Below are 18,673 nucleotides of genomic sequence, written 5' to 3' on the forward strand. Positions count from 1 at the left end.
AATGCAAGTGAAGGTATGGATGCTGCTCAATCGACCTCAGGAGTCCAATGTTGAGGAATGGCCTCAGCCGCCGTTCAAGCCACGCCCTCTAACATGTTTCACCTTGCCCACTGGAACTGCATCAGAGGGCGTGGCCAGAACGGTGGCTAAGGCCATTCCTAAATGGTTCTGATGCTTGCTGGACTTTCTTGGGTGCCCTGAAGCCTTCTTCACAACAATTGAACCTCTCTCCTTGAAGTTCTTGATGGTCCAATAAATGGTTGATTTAGATGCAATTTTAATAGCAGCAATATCCTTGCCTGTGAATCCCATTTTGTGCAAAGCAATGATGACTGCAGGTGTTTCCTTGCAGGTAAATTTAATATTTGTGTCATTCTCAAAACTTTTGGCCAGGGCTGTATATTAAATGGTCATGGATGTAAATTTATCTCCTGGATCTAATTCTCTTTTGAGTAGCAGAAAACCCACAGAATAATTTAAAACTGGCTAGGGGAGTCCTTCACATACAAACCTACATTATATTGCCTATGTGAGCAAGTTGAACATCCCATTCATTCTTTCAAAAGAGGTAGGTCAGGTACTGATTTCGGACGAGAACACTGGGCTAGCAACCAGCGATGCAATTTTTTCCAAAGGTGTTTAGTAGGTTTTCATGTCAGGCTTTTGCTCAGGCCACTTGGGTCCCTCCACACTAAATTAGTCAAACAATTTCTTTATGAACCTGGCTTTGTGCACAAGGGCACTGTCATGCTGGAAATGAAAAGGGCCTTCCTCACATGCTTACCATAAGGTTGGAATCAGAAAATGATCTAAAATATCTTTGTATTATATGCTCTAGAATTAACAGTACCCTTCACTGGAAATTTTTGAGGTGTCCACATACGTTTGGCCACATTCTGTATCGTGATTTTCTTCTTTTTTTTTAATCCAGAAGTCCTTTCTTCTTCTGCAACACTTTTATTTTCAATGATAGAGGCATCTGTAAAATTTTCCCTTTCAAGTAAAATTTATGGAAATATTAATCAGTTTTTTTTTTACTGCTTTCTGCAATGCAACTATTTTTTCTTTGCAGTTGTGGTAGTAATATGTGCATCTAGATTCTCTTGCATTACCATTTCACCCAACTTTAAATTAAACTGAGGGATTAATTGGTTATTATTTTTGTTTTTATAGGAGTTTTACACCAGCAAAGATGGAACCCAGATACCTATGTTTATTATCCATAAAAAGGGTATTCCTTTGGATGGTTCTCACCCAGCATTTCTCTATGGCTATGGAGGCTTTAACATATCCATCACACCAAGCTACAGGTAAGAATTTTTATGCAGAATTAGTCCGCTTAGAAGAAATTGGCATTATACTGTATTTAAAGAATAATTCCAGGCATTGGTATTTTATACATAAATTCAAATTCTCTGAATATTCCCAAAGAAAAGTAAACCTTTCACCCTTGAAAGTGCAATTAAATTTTAATTTTTTTTTTTTCTCCATGAGTGTTTGCATAGTATCACAAATATTGTATTGAAATATTGGTTTAAAAAGTTAATGCACTATATTTAGTTTATATTTTTTTGAGGTATCTTGGATTTGAAGATATTTTCAACGTTTGAAGATCTAATAGTGTGGACTTGTGGTGGATTAATTTTGAATTTATGTAGGACAATTTTGGAGATAAGGAAAGGGAAAAAAAATGTAAATTTTTTTTTTTCATGAATGGTTTAAAGAAAAGGTTTTTATATTTTATACATAGTTACATTGGTTCAGCTTGGACTGGTGTAACTATGTATATATCATACCTGTCTGATGCCCCTGGAAGCTTGAATTCACTAATGTAAGCACCACTACTCAAGTGGTCTGCACTTGTTTCGGGGTCCCACGCCAAGCTGCTGCACCTCTTCATACTGAACACAGGAGGTTGGCCACTTGGCACAGTTGCCAATCAGAAAATGCAAAGCATTTTCTGATTGAATACAAATTTTTCTCTGATTGGACGAGGTATAGAGCATGACATTGCTGCCTACCCCAACTCTCCACCTGTCCAATCAGAGAACTCTGCATTCATTCAGAAAAGGCAATTCTCCAAATGGCACCCGTGCTGAGTATCTGACCTCCTGTGTTCACCAAGCAGCTAGGCAGCTGCTCAGCTCAGGGACCCAGAAGTGATTTCCATCTTCCAGGGGTATCATCCAGGTTTGGTAAATACATAGTTACAGTAATCTAAGCTGGACCAATGTGACTATGTAGTCCAGTAGCTTTAATTGGGAAGCTTGTCCAGTCCACATTTTTTTCTACGGGTATATATAATGCACGGGTAACCATTTTAAGTGAAAAGATATGAGACAGATATAGAAAGAAACTTTTAACATAGACTCCACTTACACAAAATAAAATGATGACAATGCCATAATGGAATGATTGTGCTTAAAATGGTGACTCTAGTATGGAATTTCTGTTATTGCACTGCGTTATGTAATGCTGGCGATATACTTACCATGTGATTTAGTGCTTAAAACAGTTCCACTCTCACCTGCATGTTTCAAGCACATGCAGGTTTGTCCAAATGGCACTGTGTGTAATTTAAAATAGCTTTTTGGGATTCACCCAAAAATATTGTAATATTGTTTTTTATGTTTGCTTCATCCAAAAACAGATAAGTGGAATCTGTTGCCAGATTTAAATTGGATGTGTTATTTTTAAAGTTTATCCAAACCTAAAAACTAAAATGTAATACTGCAGCTTAGCAGTCTTTAGATGTGGTGGTTTTATTAGTTTTATTTATCCTTTACTATCATCTGGTAATACTGCAGACAATACACCACTGTCCTAGAGTAGCTATGCTCACCTTTGGCACTGTATCTATGGTGGGAGCCATGGTTGTCATTAAGGCTGCTATACATACTTGCTCTACAAAAACACATTGCTATACTCATTCCCATTACAAGGGGGAGAGGCAGGGTAATTAGTAGTTTAGACTAGACAATTTGAAAGGAAAATAGGATAGTTTGTGATTTTAGATTATTTTGCAGGAAGTGACAAGGACACAGCATTTCTGGCAAGATCAACTGGCATTTTCTGTACTTGCTGAAAATGTAATTAGTCTAAAAAAAAATACAAATGCATCTATGAGATCTAAGGACAGATAAGGTGCAATATATAGAATTTATTTTCTTGGGTTTAGATATCCTTTACCAAACTAGCTGCTTATGAACTCTGAGGATAACTTACAATTGTTATGGCAGGCTTGAAATCCTGTAAGCCTGCTCAAGATATTTTAAAATGTTATATCCAACCAAAATATATATAAAAAAAAGTCACATGTTCATTAAAAGTAAATTGTGTACCTGAATTTAACTTCGCACCAGCCTCTTGTAACTCCAAAAAAGCAGCTCTTAAATTGGGAGAGCTAAATTTGGCAAAATTTCTAGTCAATTAGACATGTGCTAACAAGAAACTGACGAGGAATATAGATCAGAGGGTTGACTTCATCAGTTTGCTGCCTCACCTTCATTGTCCAGTCACAGCCTGGAGCTAAAATGTGGCCCAGTTGAGTTGCTTAAAGTGATCAATTTCAAAATTACGCTATTTCTAAAATGGTACATTTTCTTGATTTAAACATTTTATATTTTTTCTAATTTCTATTGTGAATAAAATTGGGTTTATGAGACTTGCAAATGATTGCATTCTGTTTTTATGTATACTTTACACATCATCCTTTGTCTACATAGAGTGTACCAAAAGGTGTCCCTTATTATCATTTTGGAAAGGTGGGAGATATGCAATCAGTCATAAATTGAGTTCCATAGAATTTGATGTTTCTTACATTTTGTATTATGCAAACTGGAAGAATATTAATTGTATACTTTTTTTTCAGTGTTTCCAGACTTATTTTTGTAAGGCACTTAGGTGGCATACTTGCTATTGCCAACATCCGGGGAGGAGGAGAATATGGAGAAACCTGGCACAAAGGTTAGTAAATTTACCCTTCTGCTCAGATTGAGATTTTAATAAAAGTAAAAAAAAAATCAAAAACGCAAAACTAACGTATGCAGTTTGTGTTCTGTCAAAGCACACTTTTGCTGTCTGTGCTGGGCATATATCAAGCAAATTATAGCAGTCTTTGATGTAAGAATAATGGGGATATGATATATTCGTAATTGGTTAACAAAGTAATGTATGCAGCATGCTTGCCACAGGTAAACAATGGTCCAAACTGGTCCATAATGTCTGAAAAGTGTATGAAAATCACATACTGTATGTCTATTAGGTTTCATAAACAAAGTGGCTCACTTAACTAAAATTGCTATCGCCACTAGTATCTTGTATGTAACCTGCCATTAGGAAAGCGTCTGTGTTTGTTAATAGAAGTTTGAGAACACTCAAACTGTCCGTTTACAATTTTTTTCATCCAACCCCAAGATTCGCATAACCTTCAGTATTCGTACATTTTACCAAATGAACCCAGTTTAAAAATGTGTTATTGTTGGGTGAAAGTTGTGTGACTCTTAGGTGAAAACATTCATAAATAGACATCCAAGTGTTTCTGAATGCTTGCGCCTCAAAATATACTCACATTTTTGGGCCTAAATTGATGGCTGGTCCAGACACTCGCAAATACCTGCTTTGGTCTTGGCCTCTATTACCCTGCTCCCCCCCCCTATTTTTTCCTTTTTCCTTCTCTTCTCTATTTTTTCTTTCCTCCTCTTTTCGGTTGGTAATTGATGTTCATGGGGTCAGTTCCCCTGACCTTCGTTCTAGTTACACTTGATATATGTACCATTGCTAGCCCCTGCGTGGGCATGATTTCTGCTAATGTTTTTCTGTACCACAAAATGTTTTTTTTTTAATTTGAAAATCAATAACAACCATTGAAATACAAAATATACTCACATTTTTACTTTCCTTTTTTTAAAAGCTTTAGCTTTTTTTTTTTTTACTTTAAGCTAGAAAAGTTGACCTGAGGACCAGTTTAGGAAACACAAACTTGTTTTATACTGAAACTTCTCTGCAATGGTATCTCTAAATACATTTAAGGAGTATAATTTTGATTACGATTTTGCTTTTTATTTAAAAAAAAAAGAATTTACATAATGGTCTGAAAATATCCTAATTTCCATTCAGGAAATAGCTAATTATCTACATTCCAGATTCAAATTTTGGTATACATCTTTGCATTTTGTTTTTCATTTCTTGATTGCACACCTGATGTTCTGACTACTGAACAGGACTGTTTTAGACATAATTGATTTATTTCTTTCATTGTGTCAGTAAACACTTAAGCTCATGACTTATTTCTTAAAATAGCACTTTTTGTTACAGCTTGAGCAGTCTTGAGCAGTATCATTAGATATGAATTCTAGCATCCTATAAAACAACCCATTTAATAGCCCTAGTAGAGTTTAACCCTTTATGAAGATGGATAAAATGTAACAGTTAACATTTCGAAGAGTGAGTCCTACAGTGAGCACCTGAGAAAGTGATTCTAAAGGCATTTTTCTTTTTATTAAAATGAAAAAGATGTTATACCTTGCTGCTCTGTGCAGTGTTATTGCGAAGAGTGGCCCTTTATCTCCTCTTTCCCCCTTTTTTTCCCCTTTCTACCACATCCCCCCCGAGCTTAACTTTGAGGCATGAAGATCCTATACGCTTGCAAAGACTGGTGACTATTTTCCAGTCACATCAATAACCCATGGGACTATGTGCACACCCAGCACTTTTCACCGTTTAAAGTCAGTGCTGTGGATTATAGGCAGCACTGTCATATAGTTAGTCTTCCACCACTATCCGAAAATGCTGGACAAAGACTGAATGACAGAACAGAAGACAGATACACAGCCTGTACAGCCCCCACCTGCTCTGAATGCAACAGACAGAACAGCTGAAGCCCTTTTTGCTGTGCAGCCCATGCCTCCTCTGCTCTGTTTGTACAGATAGAAAATTACATCTGGCCATAGATGAATTGTTTGTTTGATTAGCCAGCCCCCAGCAAGGATATTTTATACTGACAGCGGAAATGCTGTCAGAATACACTGATCAGTGGCTGCAGCCACTGATTACGAAAAATTTTCTGACATTCCTGTTTGATAGAAAGCAATCTAACAATCAACTTCTGTAAAACATGGATGTGCACACGTTGATCAATCCCTACTGAACCGACTGAGTTTCAATCCTACTATGGCCAGTTTAAGCTCCCACAGCCCGCTCTCCATTTTACAGTCGTGCCTCCTCTGCTCCCTTTGTTATTGTTAGAAGACTGAGCCTGAAATCTCTTGCAGCCACCAGCTAGCCTAAAAGAGAAATACAACAGTAGTAGCTGGCATTTTCTGTTGCATGAATGTCAGTGGCTGGGGAGCAGCACTGTCGTTCACAAATAAAACACAAGCTGACAATAGCACATGTTGGCAGCTACTACATTTATCCAAGATAGATTAGTATAGTAGCTGCTGGCATGTGTTATTGTCAGATTGTGTTTTTGTAGATGACAGTGCTGCCCCCAGACACTGTCATTCACACAACAGAAACTGTCAGCTTCTGCTGTAGCCATCTCCTTAGGACTAGCTGGCAGCTGCAGGAGATTGCAGGCATAATCTTTTAACAGTAGCATAGGGAACAGGGGAAGCACAGCTGCAGAATGGAGATGGAGATTTGGGAAGTAATGGGTTCAGTCTTTTAACAGAAACAGATGAGGCATGGCTGCAGAATGGAGGGAAGTTGTGGGTTGTTCAGTCTTTTATCTATGTAAAGGGAGCAGTGGAGGCTTGGACTGCAGGGAAGGAGCACTGCAGACTGGAAAAAGGGCTGTGGCTTCATTGCTTCATGTACCTCTCCCATAAGAACACCCATAATTTGGGCTTCTGTCTGGGGTGGAGCTGCACCCAGCACTGACAGTAATAAACAAGATATTTTATAAAGAAACCACAGCACAGATTTTAACACGTGCTATATGTACTGGGTCCCCTGGGGGATTAACAAGCCTATTTAACTTTTGCCAAGAGTTCCTTTTCAAATGTAAACTTCCAATCAACTCACAGATTTTGTGTTTCTGTGCACACATACACTTTCCTAGGACTATGCCACCCTGAGGTGCAAATGTCCTGGTCATCAGTTAACCAATGTTGTGAAAACACATAATCCTTAATCTGCAACTCTGCACCAACCTTGCTCATTTGAAAAAAATATATTTGTTACTGGTCAGTCATATAGGGGTTTATATCTAGCTGTAAGACCAACTGGGTGTTTTTTTCAGTTTAGCATCATTTCACTATTTGCTGGATAACATCGTAAATTTACTGAAGCAGTTTTGGTTAACATATGAGCACCTGTTTTTTTTCTTATATATTTCTAAGCTGCCTGTTTGGGTAAGAAGCAAAACTGTTTTGATGACTTCCAGAATGCAGCTGAATTTCTGATTAAGAAAGGATATTCCTCTCCTCAGAACATCACCATTAATGGAGGATCAAACGGTGGCCTTCTAGTAGGTAAGTCTATTTGATTAAATGGTTTACCCATATATGTGCTTTACAATAAAATATTGTATTAGGGAAGAGCTGAGCAGTTTTATAGCTAGTGACTTTTTTCCACATTCTGAAAGCAGTGGAAAATGTCAGTATAAGCCCTAAATTGTCAGTTTGGCTTTTTTAACCTCTTGCCTTCCAAAGAATTTAGCCCTCTTCCTGTCCAGGCCATTTTTTGCAATACAGCGCTGTGTTACTTTAAATGAGAACTGCAATGTTGTACATAAATGAAATTTGTCCTTTTATAAAAAGCACTGTCATTGTACTAATGACGCTGGGCAGGAAGGGGTTAACATCTAGGGCGATCAAAGGGTTACCAGTGTGCTGTGTTGTGTTATACATAGTGTGCTGTGTGTGTTTTACTATGTAGACAAGCTGGTTTGTATTGGTCTGCTGTGCAGAGCAATACAAAGCAGCCTGTTCATGCTGACAGGTGAGAGATCTGTGTTGTTTGCATACAGACCTCTCCCCTGTCAGCTCTGCCAACGATCAAGTCCTGGACGAGAATCGGTGGCCGGGAGCCAGTGATTGACATGCCAAGGAGCCAATAGGGATCGGGTAGGTAGCGTGCACACCCCCTACCCGGAAATGCAAAATTATGTTTATATACGTGATTTTGCGCATCTCTGATGCCCTGTAGCAGTACTTCTGCTATATGGTGGTTAAAAGTTTCTTCTTCATCCCTTTCTTTTTAGTTTTTGTCTTGTTACTAAACACTGATTTATGACAAAGCCCGTCATTGCCATTCCCTTTGTTCAATGAGAGTGCACTTACTAGTCACTGAGGCAGCCACATGGGACAGGAATTGGCTGTTGGCAAAGCCTACAAAGCTTAGCCATGAAGTCAGGGAAATTTAGAATCCCGTAACAATTGAAATTAAATTAAAAAGGTGCTGGAGACATCCACTCTGGTGCTGGAGATGTCCCCACCAGTGCAGTGTTATATTCCTCTGCTTCTGTTTCCTCTCTCTTCTTGTTTTGCCCATTGGGCAGGCACTCATGATGTAGTTTTTGGCACCTGGCTATACTCCCAGCATCTTACAAATGCCAGCAGGTTAGTAAAAGTTTTTTTTGCCAGCAGAGACTTATAAATGATTCCTACGTGTAGGATTGTTTGTTTGTTTTTACACTTACCTTTGCATTAAATTAAGCTTAATTGTTTGTAGCTATATAAACATTTTTTTATTTATTTCAGGTACTTATATAGCGCTGTCAATTTACGCAGCACTTTACTATATATATTGTACATTCACATCAGTCCCTAACCTTAAGGGGCGTACAATCTAAGGTCCCTAACTTACATTCATACATATACTAGGGCCAATTTAGACATGAGCCAGTTCACCTACCAGCATGTCTTTGGAGTGTGGAAGGAAACCGGAGTACCCGGAGGAAACCCACGCAGGCACAGGGAGAACATGCAAACTCCAGACAGGTGGTGCCGTGGTTAAGATTTGAACCAATGACCCTAGTACTGCCAGGCGGAAGTGCTAACCATTTAGCCACTGTGCTGCCCTTTAACATGTAAGCCAGTTAAATCTTTTTATGTGCTAGGAAGATGTGTTGGGGATTAACTAAGTATAGTTAAAGAGGTGGCCGGGTACCCGGGTAGGAATAAATGTCAGAGATTACACATTGTGACTCTCCACTGGGGTTCAGTCAAAACTATGATTCTCTGCTGGGTTCAAGACTTCACTCATTTGTTTTCCTTTTTTAATTTTGTATTTGCATTTTTCTGTATCTACAGTTAATTGCTCTATACAGTATATGTGTTATATAATGCAATATTTCATAAAATTATAATTAGCTAACAATAAAGATGAGTGAAATACACATACATTAACGTATGTGCCAAGTGATTCACAATTCTTTCCAGACAATTTTTATGTCCTATATGACTCTGTGAGAGACCACAGAAGTTTGACAAGGCTTTCTTTGTTAGTTCAGGAATGCAGTTGTCACTTCTTGCCCGTAACCTGCTGATGGGACAATGAAGCAGCATACTGACAAGTCATCAGTTCATCAAACTTTGCTCTCTCCTCTTGTCAGCTTGTTCCCTGTACATGCGGCAGAGCCTGGTTGGTTCCTAGTATTGCTCCTCTCCCAGTCTGAGTGCCACTGTGCAGGGTGAGATCAAGACAGTTACATCAAGAATATACAACCTCATTAAATGGAATTCTGCTTTAATATGATTATTTCACACTGTTTAGCAAGGTCTGTAACCTGATGTTTTATTTTAAAGTTGCCAAAGTAAACACTCTGCTACATCCTCCTCATATTATGCAAAAGTAAATATGTTGAGGAAATTGTACTTCTTGGTTTTAGAGATTATCTTTGTTTTTCTAATCCTTAATAGGAAACTAAATTAGAAAGTGTCTTATAATACTGTGGCTATATTTTCCCTCTAATTCTTTAGGGAAAAGACCTATATTTTTCTGCATGACAGAATTACTTGCTACCTGAGCAGCTGACCTACACATTTCCTGCTTTGACATTCACTGCACAAATTTCCTTTTCTTTATTATTAGGATCCTTGTGTTCCCCACAGATTTCATTTCCATTGTTCTCTCTAAGAACAAGGCTTTAAAATGCCAGTTTCCTCATTTTTATAAATGTGGTCTAAAAGTAAATGCACATTGTACATTTCTAGTACTTTCATTTTCACTAGAAAGTCCAATGGAGGTATTTTCTTTCTCATCCATTAAGAGACAGAGAAAGTAATTCATATTTGGGCTATACTGCCCCTACTGCCACTTATCCCGAGCCTTGCTTTTGGGGTGCTGCATCCAGATCCATCTAGACTGAACATTGCAGGACTAGCCTGGAGGAGACTTCAGCACTGGTTTCTTCATAAGGTGCTTTCCAGACTTTATTCTGGTAACAAGTTAGTTCTGGAGCATTTTCCAGATCAGAGCTACTGGCATTGCCTCAGTGCTCACCCTATATATGAATGTTTACTCCAGGAGTATACTAATCAGGCTGACCACAAGGATATACCTCTTTTACGTTGATTTGTGAACACCTTTAAATTCCAACTTTCTGCTTGTTCCTAATGTGGACGGGGTGAATGCTGAGGGATTTTGAGCTGATGTCATCCATTGGGTGGAATGGCATGCTTGTTCTGCCATTCAGGTCTAGGAAACACCCCCCTGCTGCTTCTACTGTTCATGCATTGCAGAGTGCCACATGGAACTCTGATTTTTTTTGCACCTGCTGCTGGCTTACAATGATTGCTGTCACCTTCAGCCATCCAACCCCTACCTGCTTACCTGAGTACCTGAGGTCTTGCTTCATAGAAAACGTCCTGACAAATTGTTTGTTCAACTAAGTACATATTAGCCTTGTGTCTGTGTGAAGAGAACTTTATTAAAAAAGAAGTCTGCCCCCACTGTGGCTCCATCAGTGTCTTGTCTTACCACAGCATACAGTCCAGCAAGAGAACCAAACATGTTCCAAGAATTTTATTTCCTTTTTTTTGCTACAAATTTTAAGAACGATCTATAAATAGAAAAGCTACCAGACTGACAGCCCCCCTACTCCCTCAAAGTCTCTTTCTTTACAATACCCTCCCATCATTCCAGGAAAACGCATGTACCATAAATAGGAAGACAGTTGTTTGTGGCCAATATTCTAGGGCAAAAACCTACAAGGCCCCTATTAATAACAATCCCAACAATGCCCAACATCATAAAATTAATTGAGACAAATGCCTCAAGAAGTATCCCACTCCCAGAAATATAGATAACCCCACATTCATGGCAGAGATTCAGATGGATGGAAATGTTCAACCTGACCATTATACAGTAATCAATGGGAGACTACCCATTAGTATCAGCTGTAGACACCCAGCTACCCCAAACATTTTCACATTTTTTGGGACAACCCTGATTCAAATACAGAACCGTAGTATTGGGGGCATGGTTTTTTTCCCCAATGCAATAAGATTGCTTTGTGGTCATAGATCAAAAGTACACTCCGTAGGATTCTATGTGCCTTCGTGGTGGCCAGTTCCACCACAAGGTCCAAAAGACAGCCTGGAATGGACAAGGGGACAGGGAGAGTTGTAACCTCCAAAATTGAGTTACATCCATCCAAAATTGTTGGACAATGCCAAAAGATATGTCAGAAATCAACTGGGATAAAGGTACAACACCATCATTCCACGGAAAGAGGCAAATATATGCCAGCTAATTTAGCAAGCTTAAAGTAAATACGGTGAAGAAACTTGTACTGAATTAGTCTGTCTTTAGCAGACACCAGATGCTGAAATGGGTAGTCCCCTCATATATTCTCAGTCATCCCCCTGTAAATTAAGAACATCAGCTACCCACTTCATTCTACAATGCTCATTGAAAGGAGGTCTGATCGGGAACAATTCCTTGTAGATTACAAATAAAGGTTAACCATAGAATCAGGACATAATACCATTTCCATCCAGGAGGGCTGACTCACCAAACGAGCTAGCCAAATTGCAACACAAAAGTGTGAAGCAATTGTACAAGCCTGAAAAAGTACACTAAAGAGTGTGTATTTGCACTTTAATTTGTTAAATGTCAAAAATGTACCTGCCGAAGTCACATCTCCAGTCTTTTTAATCTATCGATTGGCTCATAGAGCTGGATCTGGCAGTTACAGAAAATGGGGAAGTCATGGGCTCTCACAAATTGGGGAACAAGGTGGGACTCCAGATCCCCTCGGATACAGTATTTTGTGAGCCTGACCCCATGCTTTCATGGCAGGAATCATTTGAGTGACAAAATGTGGTGCCTGAGGTCCCCTATAAAGCAGATAGTTTAAGCTAGTGTGTACTGTAGCAGCATCACCATCATCCCTTATCAAACATCTCTGAGCAAACACCATTTGACCTGCTAAAAAATACTTGAGATCAAGTAATAAATCTATGCCGGACAAGGTTGCGTGTCCCTACGCACCATCTGGCCAGTTGATGAATCTAAAACATAACCTTTTTCGGATATATATATAAAATGTATGCTAAGCTGTAATTAATGCCTACTGGAGTGGAATGAAAAGAAAAAAAAGAAAAAGAAACTTTACATGTTTTGCTCCAAAAAACAGAGCTTTGTCAGGATTATAAAGAATTATAATTGGTCACATAGTGGCTGGAAGTTGTGCTCAGTTTCACATGGTGGCAAAATGGCTATTTTTTCTTTTCTTTGGGTCTTTCTTTCGGAGCACTTTTTAAATGTACATGGTATTTACCCCTTCCCCCCCTTATTGGAGTGGTCTGCACTCCGTCTTATAGTGCATCATTTGCCTTCCTCAAGATAGTGCGGTATTTTTGACTGGATTTAGTGATATATGGGGCTTGTCCATTAGAGGCTGACATTAAGACCCGTGGATGAGTGTACCCATATTACATATCGGTAGCAATTTAATTGGTTCTGTCCATGGGGTAACTTTAGCTCCTTAATAGAGATTATATATTCCATCTGATAGGCTTATGATCAAATTACAGTGTCTTCTTTATGCCGTAACTTCATCTAAAACGTTATGGTATTTGATCTGGGCTGGTCTTATTAATCATTTGGATGTAAGGTAACTAATTGTAATGTTATCCAGTCATACTGTTGTGCGCAGTGCATTCCACTCCAATAGGCATTAATTACAGTTTAGCATACATTTTATATATATCTGAATAAAGGTTATATTTTAGATTCATCAATTGGCCAGATAGTGCATAGGGACACGCACCCTTGTCTGGATTTAATTTGTTATTTACCAAAGATGATCATTTACAATTAGGGCTTAGTTCAATAGTTAAGATCAAGTAATAGCAAGCCAGCTTGACCCATAAGTTCCTATAACACCCAATAGGAGGGTGGGAGAATGGCCAAAGGAAAGGAGCTATATAACCCATTAACCTTTTGGAAATAAGAGCAGGGTACCCATACAGTGGTATGTCTCAGAAAATATAGGAGAACTTCATTTTCAAGAGATATATCCTGCCAATTAGAGACAGCGCTAAATGTTTCCAGACCTCAATTTTTTGTTTCAGCATAGTAAGCAGGGGCAACAAATTTAGAGCAATGTAGTCCAAAACCTCAGTTGTAATTTGCACGCTAGATATGTTAGGTCAGGGTCTGCAGATACTGTAGTTCCAGGGTCTAACAGTAAAATAGCAGATTTAGCTCAATTTACTTTCAAGGCATAGTATCTGGTAAATTCATCACAACTGCAGAGAACTGCATGCAATGAAGGGTCTGGGTCATTCAAAAAGAGAAGCAGGTCATCAGGGTAAAGAGGGAAAAAGCATGGGGAAAAAGCATGACCAGGGCTGCTCCTGGGAAGATTATATAATATGGCAATCCAACATAAAAAATGTCAGCATTATATTTATAAAAAGCACTGCTAAATTGCCAGTGCTATGTAAGTATGTCAAATAAATAAAATAAATCACCCTCATGGGTCTCTACCCCACATGCTGAAGACTCTTTATATAAAGTGTTGGACTGCAGAACCTGCATCTAAAAAGCTCCTGCTCTGCTTGGCCTTCAAGGGACAATGTCTCTTCACATCTGCTCTGGTTACCATTAAAAGGATGCTGCTGTTGGCAAGATCATCCATCTCCCTCAGCCCCTTTCCCCCAAAGCTTTGCTCCCAGTCCACCCGTAAGGTCTGGAGCTCAAAGTTTGCCAAACCTTTAGGCAATATGCCTCAGTATGAAGAATTTTCATTACAATTTGTCATTTTATCTGGCCTACGCCTTCGTGGCTGAGTTGCTGTTGTTCCCAGTTGCTTTCACTTTGTAATAATACCACTAACAGTTGACCGTGGAATATTTAGTAGCAAGGAAATTTCACAGATGGATTTATTGCACAGGTGGCAACCAATCACAGTACCACGCTTGTATTCACTGAGCTCCTAAGAGCATTTTATTTTTTCACAAATGTTTGTAGAAGCAGTTTGCATGCCAAGGTGCTTGATTTTTATACACCTGTGGCCATGGAAGTGATTGGAACACCTGAATCCAATGATTTGGAGGAGTGTCGCAATACTTTTGGCAATATAGTGTATATAATAAACCAAAGCATAATAATGCAAATGTCAATAATAAAGAAATCAAGAGCAGGTAGTCCATAAATTATGCTCATATGTTATTATCCAGTGCACAAGTGCCCCACACTAAATTTCACAGCAGCCAGAAGAATCCACAACTCCTCCTGGTGATTGTTCACCAAATTTAGTCCACACCATCCAGACCTATATAGCACACACTCCTCTATTCAACAGGTCTGTGTATGTTCAGTATCCCTGCCTCTTACCAGATTTATTGACCCATAAAAAAAATAAATGAGTTTAATTGAGCCTTTATTCTCAAAACTGTCTCCGTGTCTTCTCTAGTTTTTTTCCTTCATACATCCTCACACATGTTCCCAAAAAAAAAGAAAAAACTCATATAGTGTAGTACACACAAATCACATAAAAAATATTTGCATTAAATATGCTCACATGAATATGTGACAACATATACATTTAACATTACGTACCTGTGCACCTTCTCTGTCCCCTTGTTGTGTGCACCCTTGCCAAAAACACTAATTTCCAATCGCACATCAATCCACAACAGCATGGGGCTCCAAAGATGCTCCTGTAAATCTTGCCAGTCTCCTCAAACAAATTTTTTATATGAAACAAAAATAAAATGATTGAGTAATATGCTCACACCAATAATTATATATATTTGTGCTCAAATTAGTGCAACAATTAGAGCAAAACAGACTTTTCCTTGTTCCCTCCCATCAATGTGATCCTTCCCCCATGCACAAACACCTTAGCAGACTTTCCCACTAAGACACAGGGTAGGCAGGCAGGCAGATCACTTCCCCATGGTAGCTACCATGGGGAAGTGTTTTTTTTTTGCTTTACTCTGTGACATACGGGGGTTGATTTGCTAAAATGCAAGTGCAAAATCTGGTGCAGCTGTTCCTGGTAACCAATCAGCTTCTAATTCAGCTTGTTCAATTAAGCTTTGCTAGAAAAAAAACCCTAGAAGCTGATTGTTTTTTTATGCAGAACTGCACTGGATTTTGCACTCACCAGCTTTAGTAAATCAACCTCACTGTATGAAAGGCATAAATACATGAGACAATTGCTTTTAATTGCATCAGTATTTAAGAGGAATAACGTTTCAAGAGGTTGTAGCAGTACCAACAAATTTGGTCATGTCCGTCCCATCATGCTTCACAATTGCTGGCTTTAACAGCATGGCTGTTGAAGCCTAAATTCTGATAGGCAAGGAAATCAGCTTCTAGTGGTTTTTTTCTAGCAAATCTTAATTGGCAATAGCCAAATCTATGATTTACACAATGTTAAAAATGTCTACCTTTCGCAAGGTCTACCATTAGACATGGAAGGCATGTCCTGGGGCTTTCACCCTAGGAGGTCCTCTATGGGGCAAATCCTCTTCTTCCTACACCTGGGTCTAGACCAGGGTTTAGATTTTTGTCAAAGCCAGGTTTCTGTCAAATTTCAGAGACCATTTGCCACTCATTGCTTGGTTAACGCCATGTAACTCACCCTATTTGGTCCTGTGAGTTTGTGGAACTTTCAAAATTGCCATATTAACCAATTAGTGACATCCTCTCTTTACTCTCACCCACAAGGTGATATTCCTTTAGTCTTCCCCTCTCTGGTGGCCTTGGGTTGTTGGGAACCCTTTTTTGGTTTTACATAGGGATGAGGTTGTGTTGAGGCCTAGGACTTTTTTTGTGATGCAGGTAGGTTCTTCCTTTCTCCTTAACCAGGACATCGTTCTGTCTGTCTGTCCGTCCAGTTCCAGATGTCTAAAAGAAAATTTTCTCTGTTATCTGGATGTGGTTGTGTATTGAGAGTCTCTCAGTCACTGCAGCTTTTAGAAAGACTTCATCCCGGATGGACCCAGTAAGGGTGCTTCAGTTTCATGTTCCACCAGTTCTAGGGGACTTAGGCAGACTATCATTCAAGTTTATAGACTCAGAGATTGGGTTCCACATGTCTCTCTCAAGGCACACTTTACCAGATCTGTGATTCTTTAGTGGACTTTTTGGCATCAGGCAACTGTTTCTCAGATTCGATAGGGCTGCCACATGGTCATCTGTCCACATATTCTCCAATCTTTATCAGGTGAATGTTCAGGCCTCTTCTGATGCCAGGTTTGAGGGTAAAGTCATTCAGGCAGCTCCTTCAGCTGCAAGCAGTACCCTGTTCTGTGGTTTTTTCTTGGGCCACTTAGTTTATTTGCTGTATTTCCCATAATTAAGTTAGACTTCTTTTGGACATCCTGATTGTGAATTACTTCTTATGTCTCTCATTGGACAAGAAAGAAAATTGAATCTTGTACTCATTGTAAAATCCATTTCTTGGCATTAAATAGTGGAACACTGGTTCTACCCCTCTGTGTTTATTATCATGTTCTCAGGTTCTGCTTTGCTATAAAACTGAAGCATGCTGGTAGTAGGAGGGTTAATCCTGGGTTGTCCTACAGTTTTATGTTTGCCTGTGTCCAGTGCTTCTGTAGGCAGCAGTATAACTGTAACGTGAATTACCCTCAGTGGCCACCAATCTAAGGATTTTACAAAGTACAAAAGTCATATTTTACTCACTGAAGATGGCTGTCTTTCAAAGTATGCTAATCAGACTGCTTTCCTGTTAGACATTTTATTTTCAGCGATACTATATATGAGACCTTTATATGTTATGCGTGGTGCTTCTAATTTCTTCACCCCAGTGACTGCAGAATTCTAAGAAGAGCAATGATGAATCAAATATAATCTAGATTAATACACCTCACATAAACCATTTTTTTTTTTGGGGGGGGGGGGGGCAGGATTTCTTTACCAACAACTTATGTATGACAAGTATGGCGATATGCTATGCATCTCTACATTTCCTTACCACTTAGGCTGCCACCTGCAGAGATTGATGTTTCTATTCTGCAAACCAGTCACAGTGTAACATGTCTATGTATTTAGATACTAGTCACTTCCCTCATACTGAAGTATGTGTGCGCATTATGGCACCATGCAGGAGTGAATATAGATTTTCAATACCCAGGAAATATATGTACTTGCATATACATGTTTGTTAATATACCTATAATTTACTGTACATATGAACAGACTAACTCATCTTTGTACAGGCTTTTCTTGCCGTGTATGTATGCACATGTAGGAAGAAGTTAGTTTACCTCCTGCAAGCCCCATCAGGGTCAGCCTACTTATGTATTACTTTTGTTTGACACTGCATCCCATCAAATGAATCTAAATATGCCTTTCCAAGAACGTGGTATCAGTATCCTATTACTGCAGACTAAATGTCAGTTTCTAGTTCTTCCCTTTGTTTTTTGGGGTTTTTTTTTATGTGACAGGATTTACTGTAAAGAGCGATCTTAAAAAGCTTTCCTTCAGCCACTGATTTAGCACATGGGGTTAGTAGCAACTAGTTAGCTTTTATTTCATGTTCCATGCAGCTGTAGAAAAGTCTCAGCTGGGATCTCTTGTGTTTCCTCCATAGCCAATTAATTTTAAAGTTAATTGTCAATGTGTAATGTAATTGGGTAATGCTAACCTTTGATATAAGTAACCTTTTTGTGCCTAGTAATAGATGCATTTAGATTTTTTCAAAAGCTGTGCACAAAAAGCACCAGCAGCTTGCAACTCCATGTAGTTATTAGGAGTCTGACACCACCCCAGCTTGGCTCTGCAATTCCAAAATCTCACAGTTTTTTCCTATGTGTGGTAGGGCACATAGGGTGATTTCACATTCTGCCAGATTCTGTGAGCATGTGATTTGTGCAAACACAAAATAAAACAGATCACTCTGATTCCTCTTGTATTGTAACTGTACTGTCTCCCTCCATTTTGTAAAGTGCTATGCAACGTGTTGGCACTATAAAAATCCTGTAAAATAATAATACATGGGTGCTTCTAAGAGCATCAGTTGTCACAAATCAAGATTAAGCTTGCTCATCTATAGCAGTTGTAGGCTCAACCCCATATGGTGCACTACGGTGAAAGCACTTGATAGTTATATATCTCATTGTTATCAACATCTAGAAAAGAGTATCCACATAATTAAATCGCACTTTAACAGCAGAATAATGTGGTAATTTGATTATGCCATGTGGAAACACTTAGAAAAGCATTTCCCTATGTCTGCAAGTTA

The 18,673-nt window shown here is 38.9% G+C and overlaps 1 protein-coding gene across 1 annotated transcript in view; it reads left to right on the forward strand.

The window, feature by feature from the left end:
- The window catches only part of PREP (prolyl endopeptidase), a 170,056-nt gene that overhangs the window by 141,132 nt on the left and 10,251 nt on the right, over positions 1 to 18,673 (forward strand). The window contains exons 11-13 of the mRNA XM_089665074.1: positions 1,174 to 1,310; positions 3,872 to 3,966; positions 7,344 to 7,475. Of these exons, the coding sequence (XP_089521200.1) occupies positions 1,174 to 1,310; positions 3,872 to 3,966; positions 7,344 to 7,475 (364 nt within the window). The remainder of the gene's footprint in view (positions 1 to 1,173; positions 1,311 to 3,871; positions 3,967 to 7,343; positions 7,476 to 18,673) is intronic.

This window comes from Staurois parvus, unplaced genomic scaffold (genome assembly GCF_062004578.1).
Source record: "Staurois parvus isolate SC_StPar_1 unplaced genomic scaffold, SC_StPar_1.0 ptg000048l, whole genome shotgun sequence".
Classification (NCBI taxonomy): Eukaryota; Metazoa; Chordata; class Amphibia; order Anura; family Ranidae; genus Staurois; species Staurois parvus.